Source organism: Leptonychotes weddellii, chromosome 3 (assembly GCF_054177405.1).
Source record: "Leptonychotes weddellii isolate Sample4059 chromosome 3, ASM5417740v2, whole genome shotgun sequence".
NCBI lineage: Eukaryota > Metazoa > Chordata > Mammalia > Carnivora > Phocidae > Leptonychotes > Leptonychotes weddellii.
In genome coordinates this window covers 79,356,079-79,377,448 of record NC_138371.1, presented here as the reverse complement: position 1 = coordinate 79,377,448, position 21,370 = coordinate 79,356,079, and the positions used below count along the sequence as shown (strand labels likewise).

At 37.1% G+C, this 21,370-nt stretch overlaps 1 protein-coding gene across 2 annotated transcripts in view; it reads left to right on the top strand.

Annotated features, from left to right (window-relative positions):
- KYNU (kynureninase) overlaps nucleotides 1-21,370 on the top strand; it is a 130,194-nt gene that overhangs the window by 31,555 nt on the left and 77,269 nt on the right. For both annotated transcript variants that reach the window (XM_081814530.1, XM_006735842.3), the window contains 2 exons: nucleotides 9,227-9,347; nucleotides 18,393-18,475. In XM_081814530.1, coding sequence (XP_081670656.1) covers nucleotides 9,227-9,347; nucleotides 18,393-18,475 — 204 coding nt within the window. The remainder of the gene's footprint in view (nucleotides 1-9,226; nucleotides 9,348-18,392; nucleotides 18,476-21,370) is intronic.

The following is a 21,370-nucleotide window of genomic DNA, read 5'->3' as shown; positions in this document are numbered from 1 at the left end:
ATGTCAAGCAAACTCCACACTGAGCACAGAGCCCAATGTGGGGCTTGATCCCAAGACCCTGATAGCATGACCTGAGCCAAAATCAAGACCCACTGAAGCCACCCAAGAGATTGTTTGTTTATAAAATTTTGACCTAGTCCCTCAGAGGACTATGGTCTCAGAGATTTTTAGACTTAAGCATCAATCCCAGTTAAGCAGTATTCCAAATTGCAAAGATTCAATTCAGTATTGCCAACAAGAATAACAACAACCAAAACCCAACATAATGGTACCACAAGTATTTAGATTGAGACAATTTTACAATTAGACAGTTCTTATCTAATAAATTCATATTATCTGCTTATAATCTTACTGGTATTACCAGGGTTCCAGATAATCAAAACACAAATGAAACAAACACAGCTTGAATCTCTGTACTTTCCATTACTGATTATAATACAATCAGCAATAATTTCATATTCACCAGTCTGCAAAAATATCGTATATCTTTGAGGAGGGTCTTCTAAAATTTTTTCCTTTCTTTTTTCTTTTCTTTAAATTTGAGAACAAAATTTCTTGTTTAAAATAAGTAAGCAAAAAACTTAGCTCAGATTTATCAAATGGACAGTAGTATGTTAAAATTTCAACCACTTCTGAAGTGAAACAGGCAGGGTGTGGAATTTTCTTGTTCAAGAGAAAAACATCAATTAAAACTAACTATATTTAAAAAGAAGGAAATTTATTTTTTTAAAAAAATTAGAGGATAATATGTTAGCAAACTAGTCTTATTCTAATGAATAAAAATATAATAATCTGACAACAAACATTAAAATTATATAGAACAAACTAAAAAGGAATTTGCAATGCTGAAAGAAAATATGTATGTATGTATTTTTAAAGATTTAATTTATTTATTTATTTGAGAGAGAGGGAGAGGGAGCATGAGCAGGGGGAGAAGCAGAGGGAGAAGCAGACTCCCCACTGAGCAGGGAGCTGGATGAGGGGCTGGATTCCAGGACCCTGAGATCATGACCTGAGCCTAAGGCAGATACTTATTAACCACTTAACCAACTGGGCCATCCAGGCACTGCCTGAAAGGAAATCTTTAGACTTATTTCACATATTGAACCCCCATTTAATGTTGGTTTTTGTGCATATAGTACCCCCATGGCATACGTAACAAAGATATACACTGCCACCTTATAAACAAAACCATTATATACTGCCACCTCATAAACAAAATATAACCCTTTTTTATAAAAAGTTTATTTTAGAGGGGTGCCTGGGTGGTTTAGTCAGTCAGGCATCTTCGGCTCAAGTCATGATCTCACGGTCTTGGGATCCAGCCTCTGGTTGGGCTCCTGGTGAGGTGAGGAGTCTGCTTGTCTCTCTCCCTCTGTCCCTCTCCCCTGCTTGTGTGTGTGTGTGCTCTCTCTCTCAGATAAATAAATAAAATATTTAAAAAGAGGGGCACCTGGGTGGCTCAGTCGGTTAAGCATCTGCCTTCGGCTCAGGTTGTGATCTCATGAGTCCTGGGATGGAGTCCTTCATTGGGCTCCCTGCTCAGCAGGGAGTCTGCCTCTCCCTCTCCCTCTGCCTCCTCCCCCTTGCTCCTGCTGTCTCTGTCTCTCTCTCAAAATTAAGAAATAAAAATCTAAAAAAAAAAAAAAAGCTTAAAGAAAAATTTAAAAAATTTAAAAATAAAAAGCTTACTTTAGAAAACATTCTTTACATAAACAAGTCATTTTTAAAATCTTTGGAATTTACTTTCGTTTTTCTGTCAAACCAGAGGGTTACTTCTCAGTGTTCTCTTTATAATAAGGAAAAAAGTAGAATTACTTTATAATTACTCTACTAACCTTACTTTTGAATGATTTCACATGTATTTTATTCCTGAATCTTAAAATACTTCAAATGGTCTAATTAATTATAAATATAATAACCAGCTGCTATATTAAGTTAAAAGTAAGGTATCTTCTGTGACCTTCAGTAACTCAGTTAAACTTGAGAAGTCTCAGTTTTGGTTTTGTTTGTTTTTAATAAGGGGGCTAGTGTCAGGCCTTCTGAAATGTGACCATATAAGGAATTATTTGGAAAGATTTTAAAACTATGTCTAAGTCCAGGCCCTACACCAGACCAATTAAATTGGAGTCTCTGAATCAAGCCTAGGCACTGTATTTTTGTAAAGCTCCTAACATGATAAACTAGTACATAAATCCAAATAAAATACATAAAGATCATGAATATTTTTATATATCTGTGTTTTAAATTATCATTTCTTGAGTAGATTATCATAACTAGGTTAACAAGTATTATACCTACATATGTATGATTTTAAAATAAATAATAGTTTATCTCATTCAAAGAAAACAGCTGGTACTGGTATCCAACAATGTATTTGCAATTGGATTAATATTTGGCCAACTTTGATAACATTAATTGGATGCTCCAGACATACTGGGTATATTTATTTGTGGAAGGCAGCTTTACTCCAGACTTTAAAATAGTTACAACTCAGAATTTAAAATAGCTTCATTAGCATGCCATCAATTACTATATTAAGGGGACATGTTTCTTTTCAGTTAAGTGAGCTCCACTGAAAAGTAGCAGAATTTAAATCACTCCAAAAGGACCCTACCTGAGAAAACTGCTTGCTGATTTATGGTAACATCAGCAGAAAGAATCTTGACATACCTTGTCAAGAGATGGGAGGTAGTGGTAGTGGGTAGGATCAAAGTTATCAGCTGGACTGTGCATGAACTACTTAAGGCCACTGGAGGTTGGAGGACTCCAGTGAGGAAGAATTTCTAAAGGACCCACAAAAACTATGTTCTAAGGGAAAGAGCTACTAATATAAAGGCACCGAAGCCAGATTAGTATTTTCCTGCCTCTGTTATTTATTTCCTCACTCCATTGGAGGGACTGAAAGGCAGCAGCAGTGAGGAACAAGAAAAAAAAAAAAAAAAAAGGCCTACAATAGGCATATTCCTTTGTTCCAAACTGCCTTTTTTTTTAAATTAGATCAGCCCTGAGCTGAGAATGAACTTTAAATCTGAAGTGGTGTTGAAATTTTGATTTATATTTAAGAAGCAAAAATGAAACTATCCCTGGGTTAGTCTTGGAACATTATAAACTAAGAGTAAGAAAATAAGGTCGAGTGATGGACATTTTTGATGCAGTAAAATGTTACTCAGAAGCAATCAAGTGAATTTTCAGAATCATGAGCTCTACAACAGCAACCTTTGTGAAGAAATGAGACTTCCAGACAAATGGCCCTTAAACTGTTGACCTAATGCCCCTTTGAGGTGAGGCCTGTTTTAACCAAGTGTACCTATAAGGAGGATGTTGTGGGTTGAATTGTGTGTCTCCTAAAAAATAATATGTTGAAGTTCTAACCCCTAGTGCCACAGAATGTGACCTTATCTGGAGATAAAGTCTTTATAGATGTAGTCAGGTTGAAGCAGGAGAGCTAGGTTCTTGTCTCATGGAGTCCAGAGTCCAAGAAGGAATCTCGCGGACAAAGGAGAGTGAATAAAGCTATAGAAGTTTATTGAGTGAAGATACAGAAAAAGCTCTCAAGAGTGAGAGTGTTCCTGACAGGGTTGCCTTGAGGGCCCTTAGGGTTGGTCTTTTATAGACCGCTAACTTAAATCCTTTTAACATCTCTTTTGATAGCACCATTGAGCAAGGACTAGTGATAACACCTTCAATGGCTTACTTCCTTTGTAGGGTCTGGTTATTCTTTGTTGGTCACAGGTGATTATCATAAAAAAAGACACCCACCTCACAGGCCTAGGGCAGGATGGTCCAGTTTGTACCCTTATCACTGGTTTCCCCACACATCCACATTTTTGGGATTTCTGTGAGCCTAATCACATAGCCCCCTATCTATTTCTCCCTATCTAGCCCCACCTGTCCCTTACTCAAGGTTAACTAAGGTCATTAGGGTGAGCCCTAATACGATATGAATTATAACAGGGGGAACTTCAGAGACAGGCGGAAAGATAAACGCGTTATTCGTGGAGAACACCTGTGAACCTGAAGAGAGGCATTGACTCATCAAGTAGAGAAACCTAGGACACACCCTTCCCTCATAGCCCTCAGATGGAACAAACTGCCAACACTTAGGATTTGGATTTCTAGCCTCCAGCACTGTGGAGGTAATATATTTCTATTGTTTAACCACTCAATTTCTGGAATTTTGTTACAGAAGCTCTAGCAAGCTAGTACAAAGGATTTATAACAGTGATACATGCAGGTTGGTTGGGGGACCTTGAGAAGGGGTCCCACAGGACTAGCCAGGAGGGTCTTGACTTAAGGCAGGATGGAAATCAAACATGAGCCAGCAGTAAGTAAAAGGAGAGTTTATTGAAGATACATAGAGAGATGAGGACACATCCCGGAGACTCAGAAAGGAAAAGAGCCTGAGCCTTGTTTTTGCTGGAGTTTTTATTGGGGATTGTGGTCTGGTGCATATGTCCTTTTATACATCCAAGAAATGGTCAGAACAAGGACAGGGTCCAGGTGTCCCTCATAAGTCACTCATTCCCTGAAGCCAGGGGTCTTGGTGTCAAGGTGTTTGGAGTTAGTGGTCTGGGAGAACATTTATGACGACCTTGCCCAGTCACTCCTTAGATGTTAACTATTGTGCTGGAAAACTCCAACAATAGCATTATCTTTTTGAACTTTACAAGGAGGACTTGTGCTATTTGCATTACAACGCATGTGTAGAGTGGGGTGGGCGTGCATGCCCTAGCAATAACAGAAGCTGGAGCAAAGGGGAAAAAATGGCTTTTTTTAATGGGGTCCCTTCAGTTTCCCTATCTCAACAGGAAGCAGATATTCCCAGCTCAAAGGGTATTTACAGAAGATGGAGACTTGACTGTAAAGGAAATTCATGCACTCTTTCAACATGCCCAATTTGTGCTAGAATTTGGAGAATGGCCATAAGATCAGGATCAGAAAACAGTTTTTGTAATAACATTCTGTGAGAATACAGTGACATTTTATTTGTTTAAATATTGTTTATGGCTATTTTTATGCTTTAGTGACAGAAATGGGTCATTGCAACAGATTGTATGGCCCACAAATATTTACTTTCTGGCTCTTAAGGAAAAAGCTTGCCTTACCCTGACTAGAAAAAGATCACTGCTTAGGGGTACTGCCTATAAGGGGACAAAATGAGCAGATGTAGCAAATAGTCTGGTCTGGACACAATCAAGGGTGCCTCAATCATGACACCTCTCAGTATTTTCTCAGAGTAGTAGACTAGGACACTATGGATCAAGAGGAAGACACTGAGACACTTTACTTACATTTTCATCCCTAAAATGGGATGGAGCCAAATCTAATGGAGGAAGATCTTCCTGAAAAAAAGAAACAAAGACACTAAAAGAAGAAAAATTAGAAAAAAAAAAAAAAGTTAGTTACAGTCCTGAGGCATTATGACTTAATCAAAATTTGGGACCCACCAATATGACATGTATTGATAAAACAGAAGTTTATTTTGAAAAGGGAGAGATTACAATAAGTTCCTAATGTCCCTTGTGAAAAGGCCATTGAAATAAGAGAGAAAACCAAGAAGAATATTGAGAAATCACAAAAGCTTATGTGCAAATTGGCAACTCCTACTGGCAGAACATCAAATCCTCAATGTGCTTTAAAAAAGTTGTCAAAAGGCAGAGAATGTTCTGGGGCACCTGGGTGGCTCAGTTGGTTAAGCGTCTGCCTTCGGCTCAGGTCATGATCCTGGGGTCCTGGGATTGAGCCCTGCTTAGTGGGGAGTCTGCTTCTCCCTCTCCCTTTGCCCCTCCCCCTGCTTGTGCGCTCTCTCTCATGTGCGCTCTCTGTCTCTCTCAAATAAATAAATAAAATTTTTTTGAGACAGAGAATGCCCGGAAGAAAAAGAATGACTGGTTTATGTCAATCTTGTCTAGATTTTGGAAGACAATGAATGTTTTCAGAAAGGTCATGAACATGAAATATTAACACCAGAATCCACAAGATGTATAATAGTCAAGCCACAGACACTGAAAGACTAGGAAGTATGTTCTCGTCTAGTGCCCACCCATTGTCATGGATATATTCCAGAAGACTCTAGACTTGGACTTTAGCTATAAAGAAGCAGCAGATGATGATCAGTAATAATTGATGTAACAATAAAATTTGACATGACAATTTTCAGGATGAGTCATGGCTGGCCCCAAGGTCCAGCAAATAATGGGTATCCTAACCAATGGGGTCCTCTTGGCACAAATGCAGAATAACTCCTAGTATTCAGTGAGTAAAGAAAGATCCTGTAATTGAAGAAGATCCAAAAGCTGATCACAATTTGGGAATGCCATGTTCAGCTTATTTTCCATTCCTGTCATACATATATGAAATATGGAAAAAGATGCTGGGCTACAATGAACAGCAAGGAGTAAACAGGAAAGAAGGGGAGAAGGGAAAACAAATTTGAACTGTATAATTATAAATATCTATGTGTGCGATGTAGTCTTTGTACAGCAGCTATCTGAGGGCCCTCTCAATACCCTCAAGGGCTCTTTAAGGTTGTCATTTGAGTCCCATATCTCCTCCCAACAGCATCCCTCCTTTCTGAGCTATCATAGCTACTCTTTGTCATAGTTGGTTACTGGCAAGGGAATGGGGGAGGGCCATAGTTGATAAGTATGTATGTATAAAGGTGGGAAGTGGTTCTCTCCAACCTTAGGTCCTAATAGTCCTTCTCATATTGCTTGCTTCATTCTCCTTTTCTCCAAGAAAACAAACCATTATGGCAATTCTGAGAGAGAGAGAGAGGGGTACCTACAAGTGTGGGACCTACAGGAGATACTACACAGGTAGATGAATGTGTCTTAAGTAAAACTTGTTTGAAGGGCAGTGGTGTGAGAAAAATAAGGCGAATTCATAATTTATTCTACAGAATCCAACAGTAAAATAAACTAGTTCCCAATGTTTCTTAGAGTTAAGAAGAATGAGAGATCACTAGGAGAAGGAGAATCTTTTATTTGGTGCAGTTGAAAAGACATTAATAACCTCCTAATGGCATGGGTTACTGTACTTATTTAAATACTTAGTTCAAATTTGAGCCATGCGACATCAATTAAAATATACAGTAATGAGTATAATTTGCAGTCCCACACTGAAGGTATAAAAATGGTATAGTTTTTCATTTTTAAAAAATGGAATCAAATTGGACACCTACCAGATTTGATGGAAAATCTTGGTTCCCTTATTTGCAGATTTGTCTTCACTCTTCCTAGGGGTCTGCAAATTTTTGGAGGCTTCTTGGTATCCACGAAAGAGGTCTGTGAGGTGAAGATGAACTCTCTTGCTCCCCCTTGCCCCAGCGTCTATGGCCATTCGAGGGCAGGTGGCTTCCCTGGCAGCAGCCTCTCCTTCCCATTGTCTAGTCCCCAAACACACCCGCAAAGCCACTTTTGGTTTGCCTGGGATCTTCAGTGGAGCCAGTTGCCGAGGATACATTCTTTCATTCTCTCAGTCTTACGGAAAGCAGTTTCAGAACCTGGTTCACACGGCTTTTCCTTCAACCCTTGGAGGCCTCTTCCTTATTTTCCGTTAGCATACTGTGCTGCTCTAGGGAAGGCAGACTGTCTTTTTCCTCTCCCTTTCTAAGTTCTAGGGCAAAGGCCTGTAACAAAAGACAGATTAACAAGATAAAAGCATAATTTTTTTTCTTTTAAACACAAGTTTTACATGAGAGAGGAAACTTCAAAAGGAAATGAAGACCCAAAGAAGCAGTCATACCTGAGTTTTTAATGCTAGGCTTGATGAAGAGTGGGCGTTTGTGGGAAAATGTGACAAGGTAACAAAGGGTCTGAGCTAAGTGTAGTGAACTAGGGGAAACAGTAAGGCCTATTTCCTTGCATTCCTCTCAGTGTCTTGGAGATGAATATGTATAGGGAGGGCACCTCTCACATGAGGGTTTCATGACCTGCTTAGGGGAAGGTCAGAAAGTTCTTCTTGCACATGCCATTTCTCAAATTCCCTCAGCTTAAAATATTCACTATGCCAAGGTGCCATATTTTAGTGTAGTGTGTGTAGTCCTGCACCCCATCACTGCCAAGAACATCAGTTTTTAATAACTTAGTTATCATTTTTCTGGCATAAGAGAAGCCAAGGCTTAAAGTTCTGCTTATCTTTCATGTTATACAGATCCAATGGGACTAAGGTGGAGAGTGGTAAACTATCTCTTTATTCTTGTGGGGTTTTATAAAATACATTTTCTGGATACTCTAATCTGCCACATTACGTACTGCCGATTGAATTCTCAGATAATGCCATTTGATGTGCTTTGAGACTTTGTAAACAAACAACAAAGTAAGAGGAATGTAGTGAAAGGAGATGGGGAACCATACTTTTGTCTGGCATGGGACAAGATAATTGAGTTTACAGTTCTGCTTTTCTCTCATATTGAACACACTTTCAAAATGACTTTCTAAATATAAGCAGCCCGCTATGTATTTGTCTGTAAAAGCATCAGCAATGAAAAAACAAGACAAGACAATGGAAGCAGAGATCTGGGTGATTGGCTCCTCATGCTGGGTCATTGATGGGGCTGACACGCACCGAACATGTTTAGTCTTCGAACATGGATTGGTTTGCTAATAAAACTGCATTTGTTACTGTCAAGGGAGAGTTGTAAGATAGACAAATCTACTAAAATTCTGATTTATTTGACTAAGACATAAATACAGAGAACAATCTGCCTGCATATATATTAATATGTGTATAGAGATATAGAGTGAAAAAATGTATAAATCCAATATATCTACTTCAGATATGTAAATACTCATTTAGATATTTTTTATTTGCCTTATTTATAACACCAGTTACTGCAGAGGGTTAGTATGTACCTAGACTCTGGTAACCTTCTGGTATGACTAGATGGGCTGATGATACACTTCCTATAAAAATTCTGTTTTTAACTTTTTTCTATTGCCTTCATCTATTTATGACTGGGAATAGCTGCTAATTTAGATTTCCTCATGGAACACAATAAATAATGAGAGATCTCAACAAAAGTCTCTATAAATGTAAATTATATTTTAAAATATAAAAGATTATTTTTCTGAAAACTTGCTATTATCCTTGGAAAGAATTATGTTATTTAGTATCCTTATTGGAGTTAATTATATTAATTATTTGTACTGGATTAACAATGCCAAATGGAAGAAGGTTAATTAATTGAATAAGCATTTTTTTTCATTTCTTTCTGTTTCAGTTGATTTATCTTTAGTGAATAAGGATGAAAACGCCATCTATTTCTTGGGAAATTCTCTTGGCCTTCAACCAAAAATGGTTAAAACATATCTGGAAGAAGAACTAGATAAGTGGGCCAAAATGTAAGTATTATTTCAAAAGCTATCATTTGACATCTCATACAAGAACTTTTTTTTTTCCTCCAAATTTTTATTTAAAGTCAAGTTAGTTAACATGCAGTGCAGTATTGGTTTCTGGTGTGAAATTTAGTGATTCATCACTTAACATTCAGCACCCAGTACTCTTCACAACAAGTGCCCGCCTTAATCCCCATCACCTATTTAACCCATTTCCCCACCCACCTCCTCTCCAACAACTCTCAGTTTGTTCTCTATAGTTAAGAGTCTGTTTCTTGGTTTGCTTTTCTTTTTTTCCTCTGATGTTCATTTGTTTTGTTTCTTAAATTCCACATATGAGTGAAATCATATATTTGTTTTTCTCTGACTGACTTATTTCGCTTAGCATAATACTCTCTAGTTCCATCCACATCGTTGCAGATGGCAAGATTTCATTCTTTTTGATGGCTGAGTAATATTCCTTTATATATATATATCACATCTTCTTTATCCATTCATCAGTCGATGGACATTTGGGCTCTTGCCATAATTGGCTACTGTTGGTAATGCTGCTATAAACATTGGGTTGCATGTATCCCTTCAAATCATTAAGAACTTTAAAAATCACACTAGGTTGTCTAATACTTGGAGAGGTGTACAATAGGCTCCTAGAAGTTTAGGACATAGAGGAACCTTAAGAATCATGTCATTCAATACTCTCATTTTATTGATAACAAAACTGAGGATCAGTAAATAAAGTCATATGGCAAGTTAGTGACAAAGTCAAGAGTAAACTTTCACAGTATTAGAAAAAATAAGTCCCTCTTCCAATCTAAATCATATGTAATCATTTTATTTTATTTATTTAATGGCTAATAAGAGAGTTAACATTTAGAATTTAATTCAGTGTTTTCATGAGTTGTTCTTGCTAAACTCTATTACACTAATTTTTATAAATAAGGAAACAAATTTGTTGAGGGGGAGAAAAAGATGAGTGGAGCAGAAGGTACTGCCCTCTCCAGACTGAGTGTGCTTATTGAGAAGATACTCCATTTGGGCTTAGCTAAACAGGTTTGCTCCAACCATGCAAGAATCTGAAATCTTAAATACATTTTTTTCTCCATCTCTTCTGTTCTACTTTTACTCTTCTGCCTAAGAAACCCCCCACACTCCCTGCTTCTCTGGATGCTTACCTTCCTTAATCCCAACCTTCTCAACCATGCTGATGATCTCTCCCTAACTGCCCATTGTATTAATCACTGCTGGGGGATGGGCAGTTTAGAGGTATCTGTTTTCATTAGCTTCATATTCTCAACCATATTATAAATCCCTATAGGAAAATAACTTAATTTTATGTGCTTTTATCCTTCCTTGGTAGTTACTACTAAAGCTGAAACTAGAAATATTTAAAAAAAATACTTTTAACTATTATATATTAATATCACTTTAAATTTTTTTAATATTTAAAATATTAAAAATAAGACACATGAAAAGGTGCTCAACATCACTAATCATCAGGGAAAGGCAAATCAAGACCGCAGTGAGCTATCACCTCATACCTGTCAGAATGGCTAAAATAAAAAACACAAGAAATAACAAGGGTTGGCAAGGATGTGGAGAAAAAGGACCCCTCGTGCACTGATGGTGGGAATGCAAACTGGTGCAGCCACTGTGGAAAACACTATGTATGTTCCTTAAAAAATTAAAAATAGAATTACCATATGATCCAGTAATTCCACTCTTGGTTATTTGCCCAAACAAAACAAAAGCACTAATTGGAAAAGATGTATGCATGCCTATGTTTATTGCAGCATTTTGTACAATAGCCAAGATATGGAAGCAACCCATGTGTCCATCCATAGATGGATGGATAGAGAAGGTGTGTGTGTGTGTGTGTGTGTGTGTGTATTACTCAGCCATAAAAAATGAAATCTTGCCATCTTGCCATCTTGCCATTTGCAACAACGTAGATGGATCTAATAGCACAATGCTAAGTGAAATAAGAGTCAGAGAGAAACAACATATGATTTCACTCATTTGTGGAATTTAAGAAACAAAACAAATGAACAAAGAGGAAAAAAAAAAAAAGAGACCAAAAAACAAACTCTTAAGAGAATAAACTGATGGTTACCAGAGGGTAAGTGGTGGGGGGATGGGTGAAATAGGTAAAGGGGATTAAGAGTACATTTATCATGATGAACACTGAGTAATGTGTATATTTGTTGCATCACTATTTTACACCTGAAACAGATGAACTCTGTATGTTAATTATGATTGAATTTTAAAAAAAGAAAAAAATACTAAAAATGAGTAGAAATATTTTTAAAATATATCCTGAATATTAAGATCTGAAAATAGATATGAGGAGGAAGCCAAACCTGAAGGTCAGGAAAAAAATGCAGGAAAATGAAACTAAATCAGAAAAGAACTCTGACCAAGACAATTGGCTCTCATTCAAACTCCAAATATCTTCTTCTTTCTTCAGTTTTCATGCCACTGGTCTTTTGTATTGGGAGCAGTACCTCTTTTTAAAGTTTATTTTACACTGACTGTGCTAATGATTACTACCACAGGCATTAGATTACCCTGCAAAGTTCTTTATTTCAGTGGTTAAGAATATAAATTTGCACCTCAATGCAAAAATTATAGAGGTTTATATAATTTATTAAGCCTGTTAATAACTGTATCTGCATAAATTGTATGCATAAATTGAAAAATAAGTATCACCACATTTGGAAGCATTTTGCTTAGCAGGTTTTAGTATTTAAAAAATGAGGGTCATACTTAATAAAAATGGTTAATATTCATTTTTGGCCTTAATATAAAAGAGAGCAGAGAATTAGATTGAATTTGAACTTTAGAGAGTGTCCTTGCCTCTTGGATATTCATTCAGCAAGGCTGTGCATTTTTATCCTTTAGGCATTTAAAAAAGATGCTGCCCTGCTATCCTATTCATCTCTTTGTGATTACCCTAGTTTATTAGACTGGTTGATTATTTTCAAGACTTTAAAGTTATATTCCAGGAAAGTGCCTTTCTGTCATAACACCCTTCTATTGTTGTTAACTTTCAATTTTATATTTTACCTTGTGACAATAGAAAATTACATAATCTTAATGCCTTCTACCGATTTTTCATTAGATGATTCAGAAAAGAGGTGCATATTAATGCTTCAAGCGTGTAAACTACCTTTAAAAGACTTCTGAGAAAAAGATTAGATAGCTAGTTAGCTTTATTTTGTCTGTGCTTAATTTTATTTAGTCTTCTTGCTTTCAATCGTGGTGGCCCAGTCAGCGTCACACCCCCTGTCTCTCTGTTGATGTCAGTGGTGTTTGAGGGGCAAGGTCAAAATCGTGTTGTGTTCTGTCCCGCTGCCCATCTTTGATCTCAAAAGTGTTTGTTCACTATTTCTTTGGTCCTAAATAGTTAGCTTAAAATTTTACTCTGGCTTTTTCCAGCTAAGGTTCTGTTGGGAGCAAAACTTTTCCTCTACCAGTTTACAGCCTATTGGTTGAGGGCCTGTGGATTCATCCATAAGAGATAGATTAACAGAAGTTTCTTTCATGGGCATGCAGAAGTACTCTACAAAAAAGTGACTCACTGAATAGCTAGGGGTAAGGGTTTATATACCAGTTTAACCAAAGGGGGCAGTTTTAGGGCTTCAGTAGGAGGTATAGAAAGTTTTATTGGACCTTTTCATTCTGATGATAATGGGCATATCCTTCCTGCCTGGAAGCTCCCCTAGAGGGAGACTGATGGCATCTGAATTTGCACCTCCTGGTGTTGAGTCACCTTCCATCTGTGAGTGGGCTAATGGCAGCTGTATTTTCAGGAGAGTCTCCTTAAGTCAAGGAGCGTTTCTTTCTTAGGCTGCTGTTTGTTCACATGCTTTTAGTTTAAAGTAATCTTCTTGCCACTGTGGTGGGCTGTTGGTCCCTTGACTTCCCTTTCTGACTCTTGCTTTTGTTTTTGTACTAAATATCCATGCACATGTTTAGTTCGCTTCTAGATCCAGGGCCTCCCATTACTGTGGCGAGTTTTCCTGATTCCCTGTTCGTCTTCACCTTCTCCAGCCCCACTTCTACCCTACTTCTTAGCTGATACCCAAATCAGGCCAGTGCCTTCCTCTCTTCTTGACCAGTGTAAGATTTTGAGAAGGACTGAGTCAAAGAGAGCTACATAGTTACTAAATACTCTAATGCAAACTGAAATTAGTTGCTTAACAGGAAAAAAATAATATTAGAAATGTATAATCTTAACAGTAACATAAAAATCAGAGTCCTTTGACTAAGTGAGATATTGTTCTGGGATATTGATAACAAGTCTGACTGGCCATCCAAGCCATATAAGGTAGGAAATACCACTTGGCTCATGGCTGTTAATGTCCGTGTCTCTATCTTTTATGTCCTATCACAGACATACTACCTACCTACCTACAAAATAAACCGTCACTGGCCATAGGGCAGCCAGATTTTATAATTCATACAGCTACTGACTTTGATTACTTGTGCTAGAGGAAAGTCAAGAATAGAGGCATACTTAGAAATATTTTTGGGCCTAAATGATTTCTTCTAAAACTTTTAAGTTATTCAAGACAAAGCAATAACAATAAAGCACTTACTTCTGTGGGTTTTAAGTGCTTATTATTGTTATTTTCAACTGTATGTGATTTCCAAAGTAGATTACTTTACTTGGGAGAAGTATATTTGTTTTGGGAAATAACAATATTCAGATATTTATAACATTCTGAAATAGAAAAAATTTATGGTGATTTGACTCATTTGATATATAATTAATTACCAGCAAAATGGGGCTATAACAATTAGAAACAGCATTGATAGGGGTCTGTGGGTCTGCCAGAATTTTTTTTAGAACATTTAATATTACATATTTATGTATTATAGATTTATTAACGGCCCAGATTATTTAAAGGAAAATAACATGGGCTAATAATCGCAGTGGGAACGTTTGGCTAGAAGAGAAAGATATATCTGATATATCCATCCCGAAGAGCACACTGTAAATTGAGAAATGTATATTATGTCCCTAAGATACAACCACAATAGTTTAGGTCTTCTGCATTGTCATATCTACTCGATAAATGATTTTCTTTCTTTTTCATGGGAGCAAAAATTTGACCCAGTTGTATCTTTATAGGGATTCTTCTAAGACCCATGTGACACTTTAGGTAGGCTTATTTAAGAAGAAAATAGCCCACTGGATTACATATTAGGAACAAACCGCGTGCTTAGCTGGCAGTGACTAACTTGGATGGCAATGTGTGCAAAAAGGGTGCTGGTGAAGCACAAGGGGGAGGCGTGCTCCTGCAGACACTGCAGTCTCATTCAGTTCATGTGTTCCTTTAAAAAAAAAAAAGTTGGGGCGCCTGGGTGGCTCAGGTCATGACCCCAGGGTCCTGGGATTGACTCCCGCCTTAAGCTACCTGCTCAGAGAGGAGCCTGCTTCTCCCTCTCCCTCTCTGCCTCTCTCCCTGCTTGTGTGCTCTCCCTCTGTGTCAAATAAATAAATAAAAATATTTTTTTTTAAAAAGTGTATTCTGGGGAGAAAAAAATGCTCCCTCTACCCCTCTTCATTCAACAACTGGACCTATAAAATAAACTGACAACACACAGATTAACAGGAAATAATAATTACTACTTATTAATTATTAATATTATGGGCATGAGGGCATCCCGGGGGGAAAAAAGTGAATACCAAAAAAAAAAAAAAAATCCGTGAAATTTGAGAGCTTATATGTCATCTTACTAGGGAAAGGGGAGTAGGATGTAGGCCACTTAGGGGAGAATAAATGATTTTTAGGAAGGATAAAAGGCACTTAGAAGAATAGATAGGAGATGTGATAGTTTGTGACAAAGTCATCTGGTGTGGTGTTGACTTCTAGTCTCCTCTTGTGGGACCAGAGTCAATCTTCTCTGGTTGATGTAATTCCTGGGGAGGGATTGATGATAGTTGAGTTCCTTTGGAGGACCTGTCTTTAGGCAGATGGGGAAGCTCAGAGGAAGCTTGTCCCTACACTTGCTGTTTTTCAGGTGCCTTCAGCTCAAGGTAATCTTTATGCCAAAGAGGTGAATTTTGGTGTGGCATAGTCCGCTGCCCTTCAGTAAGAATAAGAAAGTATGTACATGGTATGACATGTTACAAAGATTTTCCTAACATCTGTGGTGGCTAATCATCAATTGGATCATAGATTAAAAAAAAAAAAAAGTGGTGATCTTAAGGATTCTGTGATGTCTTATTTCCTTGGCCGGCGGGGGGCGGGGCGGCGGGGGCGCGCGCAGGAAGGAGCTTTTTAAAAGCCTGGCTACTTTTTATTTTGTAGGGTGGTTAAAGCAGAGTCCTCTTTCAAAGAGGATCCTCTGTTAACTTCCTAATTCGATTTTACATCCTGAAATCTAATTTCATGAGCAGATAGCACTCCGTAGACATATCCGAGCACACCCCACTCGGGGGAATGATGAATGCTGCGGTCCTGAGGGAACTGTCTGCCATGCTCCTTTCCTTTGCAGCACTTGTAAGACAAGATTGCAACTATGCTGCAAGTATTAGTTCTGAATGAGAGCAATGTAATCTTTTTCTTAACTCTGATACATATGTTTAAAAGTGCACTGTAATCTACATCAAAGCTTTGTAAAGACAGGCCACTTTAGTTTGAATTTATTGGGGTAACAACTTCCTAAATACATTTCACTACCCCAGGCTAATCAACTGACAAAAAGGAAAGAAGCAGACTGTGTGTGTGATATTTTAAAGGTGCAGGGAGATGCCAAGAGCATGGCAGGAAGAAACATACTCTTAAAGATTATTACCACGGTGTCTTACCAGAGTGAGAAGTAGGTGGCCTACTATTCTGAGACATAAATTCTCTGAGGCAGAACGTAGAATTTTACTACCTAAATGTAATAAGATGTATTGTGCTATCAGCAAGGCCACAGAGCCCTATGTGATTAAAATAAAAAAGGATCCAAGTATCTGCCTTTAACTACCATTTAATGATAATGATTTTTGTCTTTAGCATTTATATTGGAAGTCAAGAAAGAGGCAAGCTGCCGGCTATCTAATAATAATATGAATAATAATAACTAGCAATTGCCCTCCTTTTCCTCCTTAGTTCTTATAGTCTCTATTTATTCTCAAAGTCCTCTTACCTCATCTCAGTTTATACTGACAAAATATTAGTTTCAAAATTAGTAATCAAAATATTAGTTTAAAAATTGCATTGTACCCCACATGCCCACGCAGATTTACATTAGGGAACAGTCAGATAAGGGATGCTATGTGCCAGTCTCTTTTACATGTTATCTTATTTATTTTTCACAGCCATCCTTTCAGGTGCATATTGCCACCCATTTACTTTTACTTTTACAGGCTTTATCAGCTTATGATACATGTAGTCTCATAACCAGTGGTGACCTGGAATTGGCTCAGACCAGGCAATGAAAGCCAGTCATTAAATATTAAGGATTTTGGTTGATGCCAGGAAATGGACCACTTGGGATATTCACATCATGAAAATCCACAAAGGCTAAAAACAAGGCTCCTTTCGTCCTGTTAACCCACTGGAGAGAGAAAATAATTTTCCCCAGACCCTTCTGAGTTCTTAGCTGAGACCCCTGTAATAAAAGACAGCTTAGCAAGAGGAAAAAAACCCGCACAAGTTTATTAGCACGTATCGCTCTTGTACACACAGGAGACATATGGGTCAAAGGACCTCCCCCTCCCCGCGGTGACTTAGAATTCAGACTTAAATCTTATCTTAATAAGAAAAGAGGAGGAGGATGTAGGCCACTTACAGCGGAATAAGTGATTTTTAGGAAAGATGAAGAGCCCTTAGAAGAACAGATAAAAGTTACCATAGGTTGTGAAAAAGCCCATCTGAGTGTAGTGTTGACTTCTAGTCTCCTCTCCTGTGGCAAGACTCAATCTTCCCCGGTTGATGAAACTGCTGGGGAGGGGATTTATGGCAATTGAGTTCCTTTTGAAAGATCTGTCTTCAGGCAGATAGGGGAGTACAGAGACAGCCTCTCGCTGCGCTTGCTGTTTTTCAAGTGCCTATAGTTTAAGATAATCAATCTACCACAGCGACATATTTTGGGGTGACATACTCTGCTACCCTTCACCTCTGAGAACAGGTTTACCACTCACTACTGCCAGTTTACTGAATTTCAGAGTATAGATTCAAGCACAGTTTGCACTATAAAAAAAATACCGGGCTCATTCCTTTCTCCAACTTTAGGGAGTTTTGGGGTTTCTAAGGAATTAAGAACAATTAATTCCTAGCTTCCTGCCACAAGTTTGCAACAGCACATTCAGTCACTCCCGCCTTGATTCTTTGTTTCAGTTTCTTCTTCCATATTTCAAATGTATTTCCTTCCTCATTTAATGGAAACTTCTTGAGAGTGGAAGTTCTCTTACCTCTTTTGTGTTTTGCCATTATGCCTACTGGGATACTTACTAGAATAATAAAATTGAGCTAGAATATGGGAGATGAAATTGCTAGAAAATAGGTCAAGATATAATGTTGGCTTTGATTATTGCCAAGTTTATTTATCTACTTAAAATGTCATCATGAATATAGTCACATTTTACACACTTCTGTTTAGGTTACAGATTGTAGCTGTATTTAAAAACTGAATTTACAATCATTTTAATTTCTAGCCTCAAAAAATAGTGGCTATGTTTTAGTATAGATATTACTATGTGCTACAGGTATACAAGTAGAATGTTCAAATAGTCTTGAAATTTTCAAAATAGAGAAGAAAAAAACAGTATCTTAGACTCTAAAATAGAGTAAAATAATGAAGTAGTACATAGGCAATCTCAACTACCCTCCCATAAAATGGAAATTAAAGAAATTAAGAAATGACAAATTAAAAAATAGAGTTCTCAAGTATTACTTTTGGTTTTAAAGAAGCATGATTTTGTATAATTACTAAAACATTACAAAGATTCATTTAGAAATGTCCAGTTGCTAATGCTGATATATGAAAAATTACACATGCGCACACATACACACATACAAATCTAATAGTGTCTATGTCCCTTTTCAATTTCAGGGGAGCCTATGGTCATGACTTAGGAAAACGTCCTTGGATTACAGGAGATGAGACTATTGTAGGCCTTATGAATGACATTGTAGGTAAGTACAAAATGGATTTTTCCCAAAAGAATCATAAAGGCATTATCATTTAGATATAAACCTAGATTATAAAGTCAAAATCTTATTGAAGAACACCCTGGTTTTCTATTTTAACCCATTACAGTAAAGAGTGAACATACCGTTAATTGAGACTTGATGGCTATAGCAAATATCACTGGGTTATTTGGCACAAAAATAAAATATTTAATTGTGTTTTCTTGTATATTTTAAGACTAATATTTACTCCCCAATAAAGAGCACAGGCATTGTATTTATTTATAATTAAACTAATTTCATAAAAATCAACTCAAATGAATTTTCTAACCCTTCATTATATGATAAAATAAACACTAACCTTTACATGCTAAAACCCTAAAACACCAATCAGGTTTTGGCTCATTTCAGTTTAATCCATGGTGACTAATTTTAAATTAAGCTAAGAATTGTTAGAAATAATATGGTTGATGTTGTTCTTTATATTTATATATACGTATTTATAAATATATATTTATAATGTGTTTCCTAAAGTGAGTTATATATACTCCAGGTAGTATTCAAGATAGTTTTAGATGGCAAACGTGTTAACCTTTTGAAAAAAAAAAAAAAGCTATTTAATTGGGTTGAATATTGAGCATTGCTTAAAATCTTATATGATATTTAGGGTATTAAACAAAAAAATTAATGATGTTTAAGTATTTGGAGTGCTGTTATTTGGAAATATTTAGAGGACTTAGGGAAATCATAACTTTCATAATGCTTTTTCAAACCTCACTCCTCTACAGGCAAGTATAAACATATCTTTATTGCTTCATCCCAATTGCATCTTGGTCAGTGATCAGAAGACAATATCAACGTGAGCTGGGAGAAAGTGGAATTAGAGTGAGGACAGTAGGATTTACATCCAGAAAGAATTACAGTAATTGACAAACGATGAAAACCTGAGGAATACCTTGTTGATTCAGAAATGATTATTGAACCTCTGCTGTGTGTCTGTCAGCACTTATGGAGTAGGTACTGAGGATACAATAGTAAGTAAAATAGTGAGTCAGAATCGTCACCATCTTTATCCCATGGGATATCCTCATGGGACTCTTATTACAGGAAGATACCCCCCAAAATGTAAAATTAATATATACATATAATCATATAATAAAGAGAAATAAAAAAAAATTATTGGGATTAGTGCTTCAAAAGAGGTAATTTCCAATTAATGATGAAGGGGACTGAACATAATCATTTAAGTACTCTTTCTTTTTGAATTCTCACTAAACAACTCTTAGTGGAATTTAAAAAATAAAAGGATAAAAGAACAAACAGAAATGGAGATGATAGCAACATTTTGGGAATTGGATAGCAAGTGGATAAGTGGTAATTGCCTTTGTAACAACAACAAAAAAAAGGAAACCAAATCTTCACCTCCCAATGGAAAAAAAAAATGGAAAGCCACCTGCTTTACACTGCAGATCCTTCAAAACTTTGGAAATTACGGGGCACCTGGGCGCCTCAGTCCGTTAACGGCTGCTTTCGGCTCAAGTCATGATCCTGGGGTCTTGGGATCGAGCCCCACATCTGGCTCCCTGCTCAGCGGAGAGCCTGTTTCTCCCTCTCCATCTGCCTGTCACTCTGCCTACTTGTGCTCTCTCTCTGTCAAATAAATAAATAAAATCTTTAAAAAAAAAAAAAAAAAAACTTTGGAAATTACAATAAGCATCTCTAGAAGTGGGAGTAAAATAGGAATAAAAAGAGAGAGAGAGATGTGTGTTGAAAGTCTGTTTAAAATTCAGTTAGAATGCCAGCTCCCTTTGCCCATTCTATGCCACCAGGGGAATCGTTCTCCCTAGATGATTGGGTGAGTCTCTGAAGAAGGAAGAAGGCTCCCAAGGGAGGATATGTACACTATATTAGTCTGCTCAGGCTGTCATAACAAAATACCACAGACTAGGGGGGCTTGAACAACAGATGTTTGCTCACAGTTCTGGATGGAGGCCAGAAGTCCAACACCCGAGGGTTGTTTTCTGGTTGGACTAGGACTCTTCCTGGGCTGTACATGGCTTCCTTCTGTGTCTTCACCTGGCCTTTCCTCTGTGCACACTCAGAGACAAAGAGCATTCTGGTGTCTTTCTTCTTTCTTCTTTTCTTCTTATAAAAGAAAAGTCCTAGTGGATTAAGACCTCACCCTTATGACTTCATTTAACCTTTATTACCTCCTATAGGCCCTATCTCCAAATACAGTCACACTGGGGGTAGGACTTTAACATACAAATTTCAGCTAGACACAGTTTAGTCTATAACATATTCCTTGGTGAAAACAAAAGAATTAAATAAATGTTTATCCACTTCTGTTCTAATTTAGTTAGTATCCAGTATCTATGCAGGAAACTTGAACATTCTTCTCTGTGATACTTGGACAACCTAAAGATTCTGACATGAATTGTCCCAGTATAATGGCTCAGTAGGGTCCCCTTACAGCAAACTCCACCACATGCACAGTGGAAAAACACACTCGTGTGATGTAGCCCAAATTTACCAGACTTTCAAGGAAAATCTGTTTTAGTTCCTATGAACAATAGGAATGTGTTACCTGTTCAAAAAGTTGAAAAAAAAAAAAAATAGAAGGGTTGCAAGCAAAAGCAAGTTCTATTTCCTACTAGCTATTAACTGAGTAATCATTACTCTATATACATTTCTGTTTTATGTGGCTGTATTACACAATCAGAATATTGACTTCTAGTTTAAAATAATAGATGTAGTCTCTCATGGTTCATCTCTCCCTCCGATTCCCCCCCCTTCATTTTTCCCTTCCTTCTCCTAATGTCCTCCATGCTATTCCTTATGTTCCACAAATAAGTGAAACCATATGATAATTGACTTTCTCTGCTTGACTTATTTCACTTA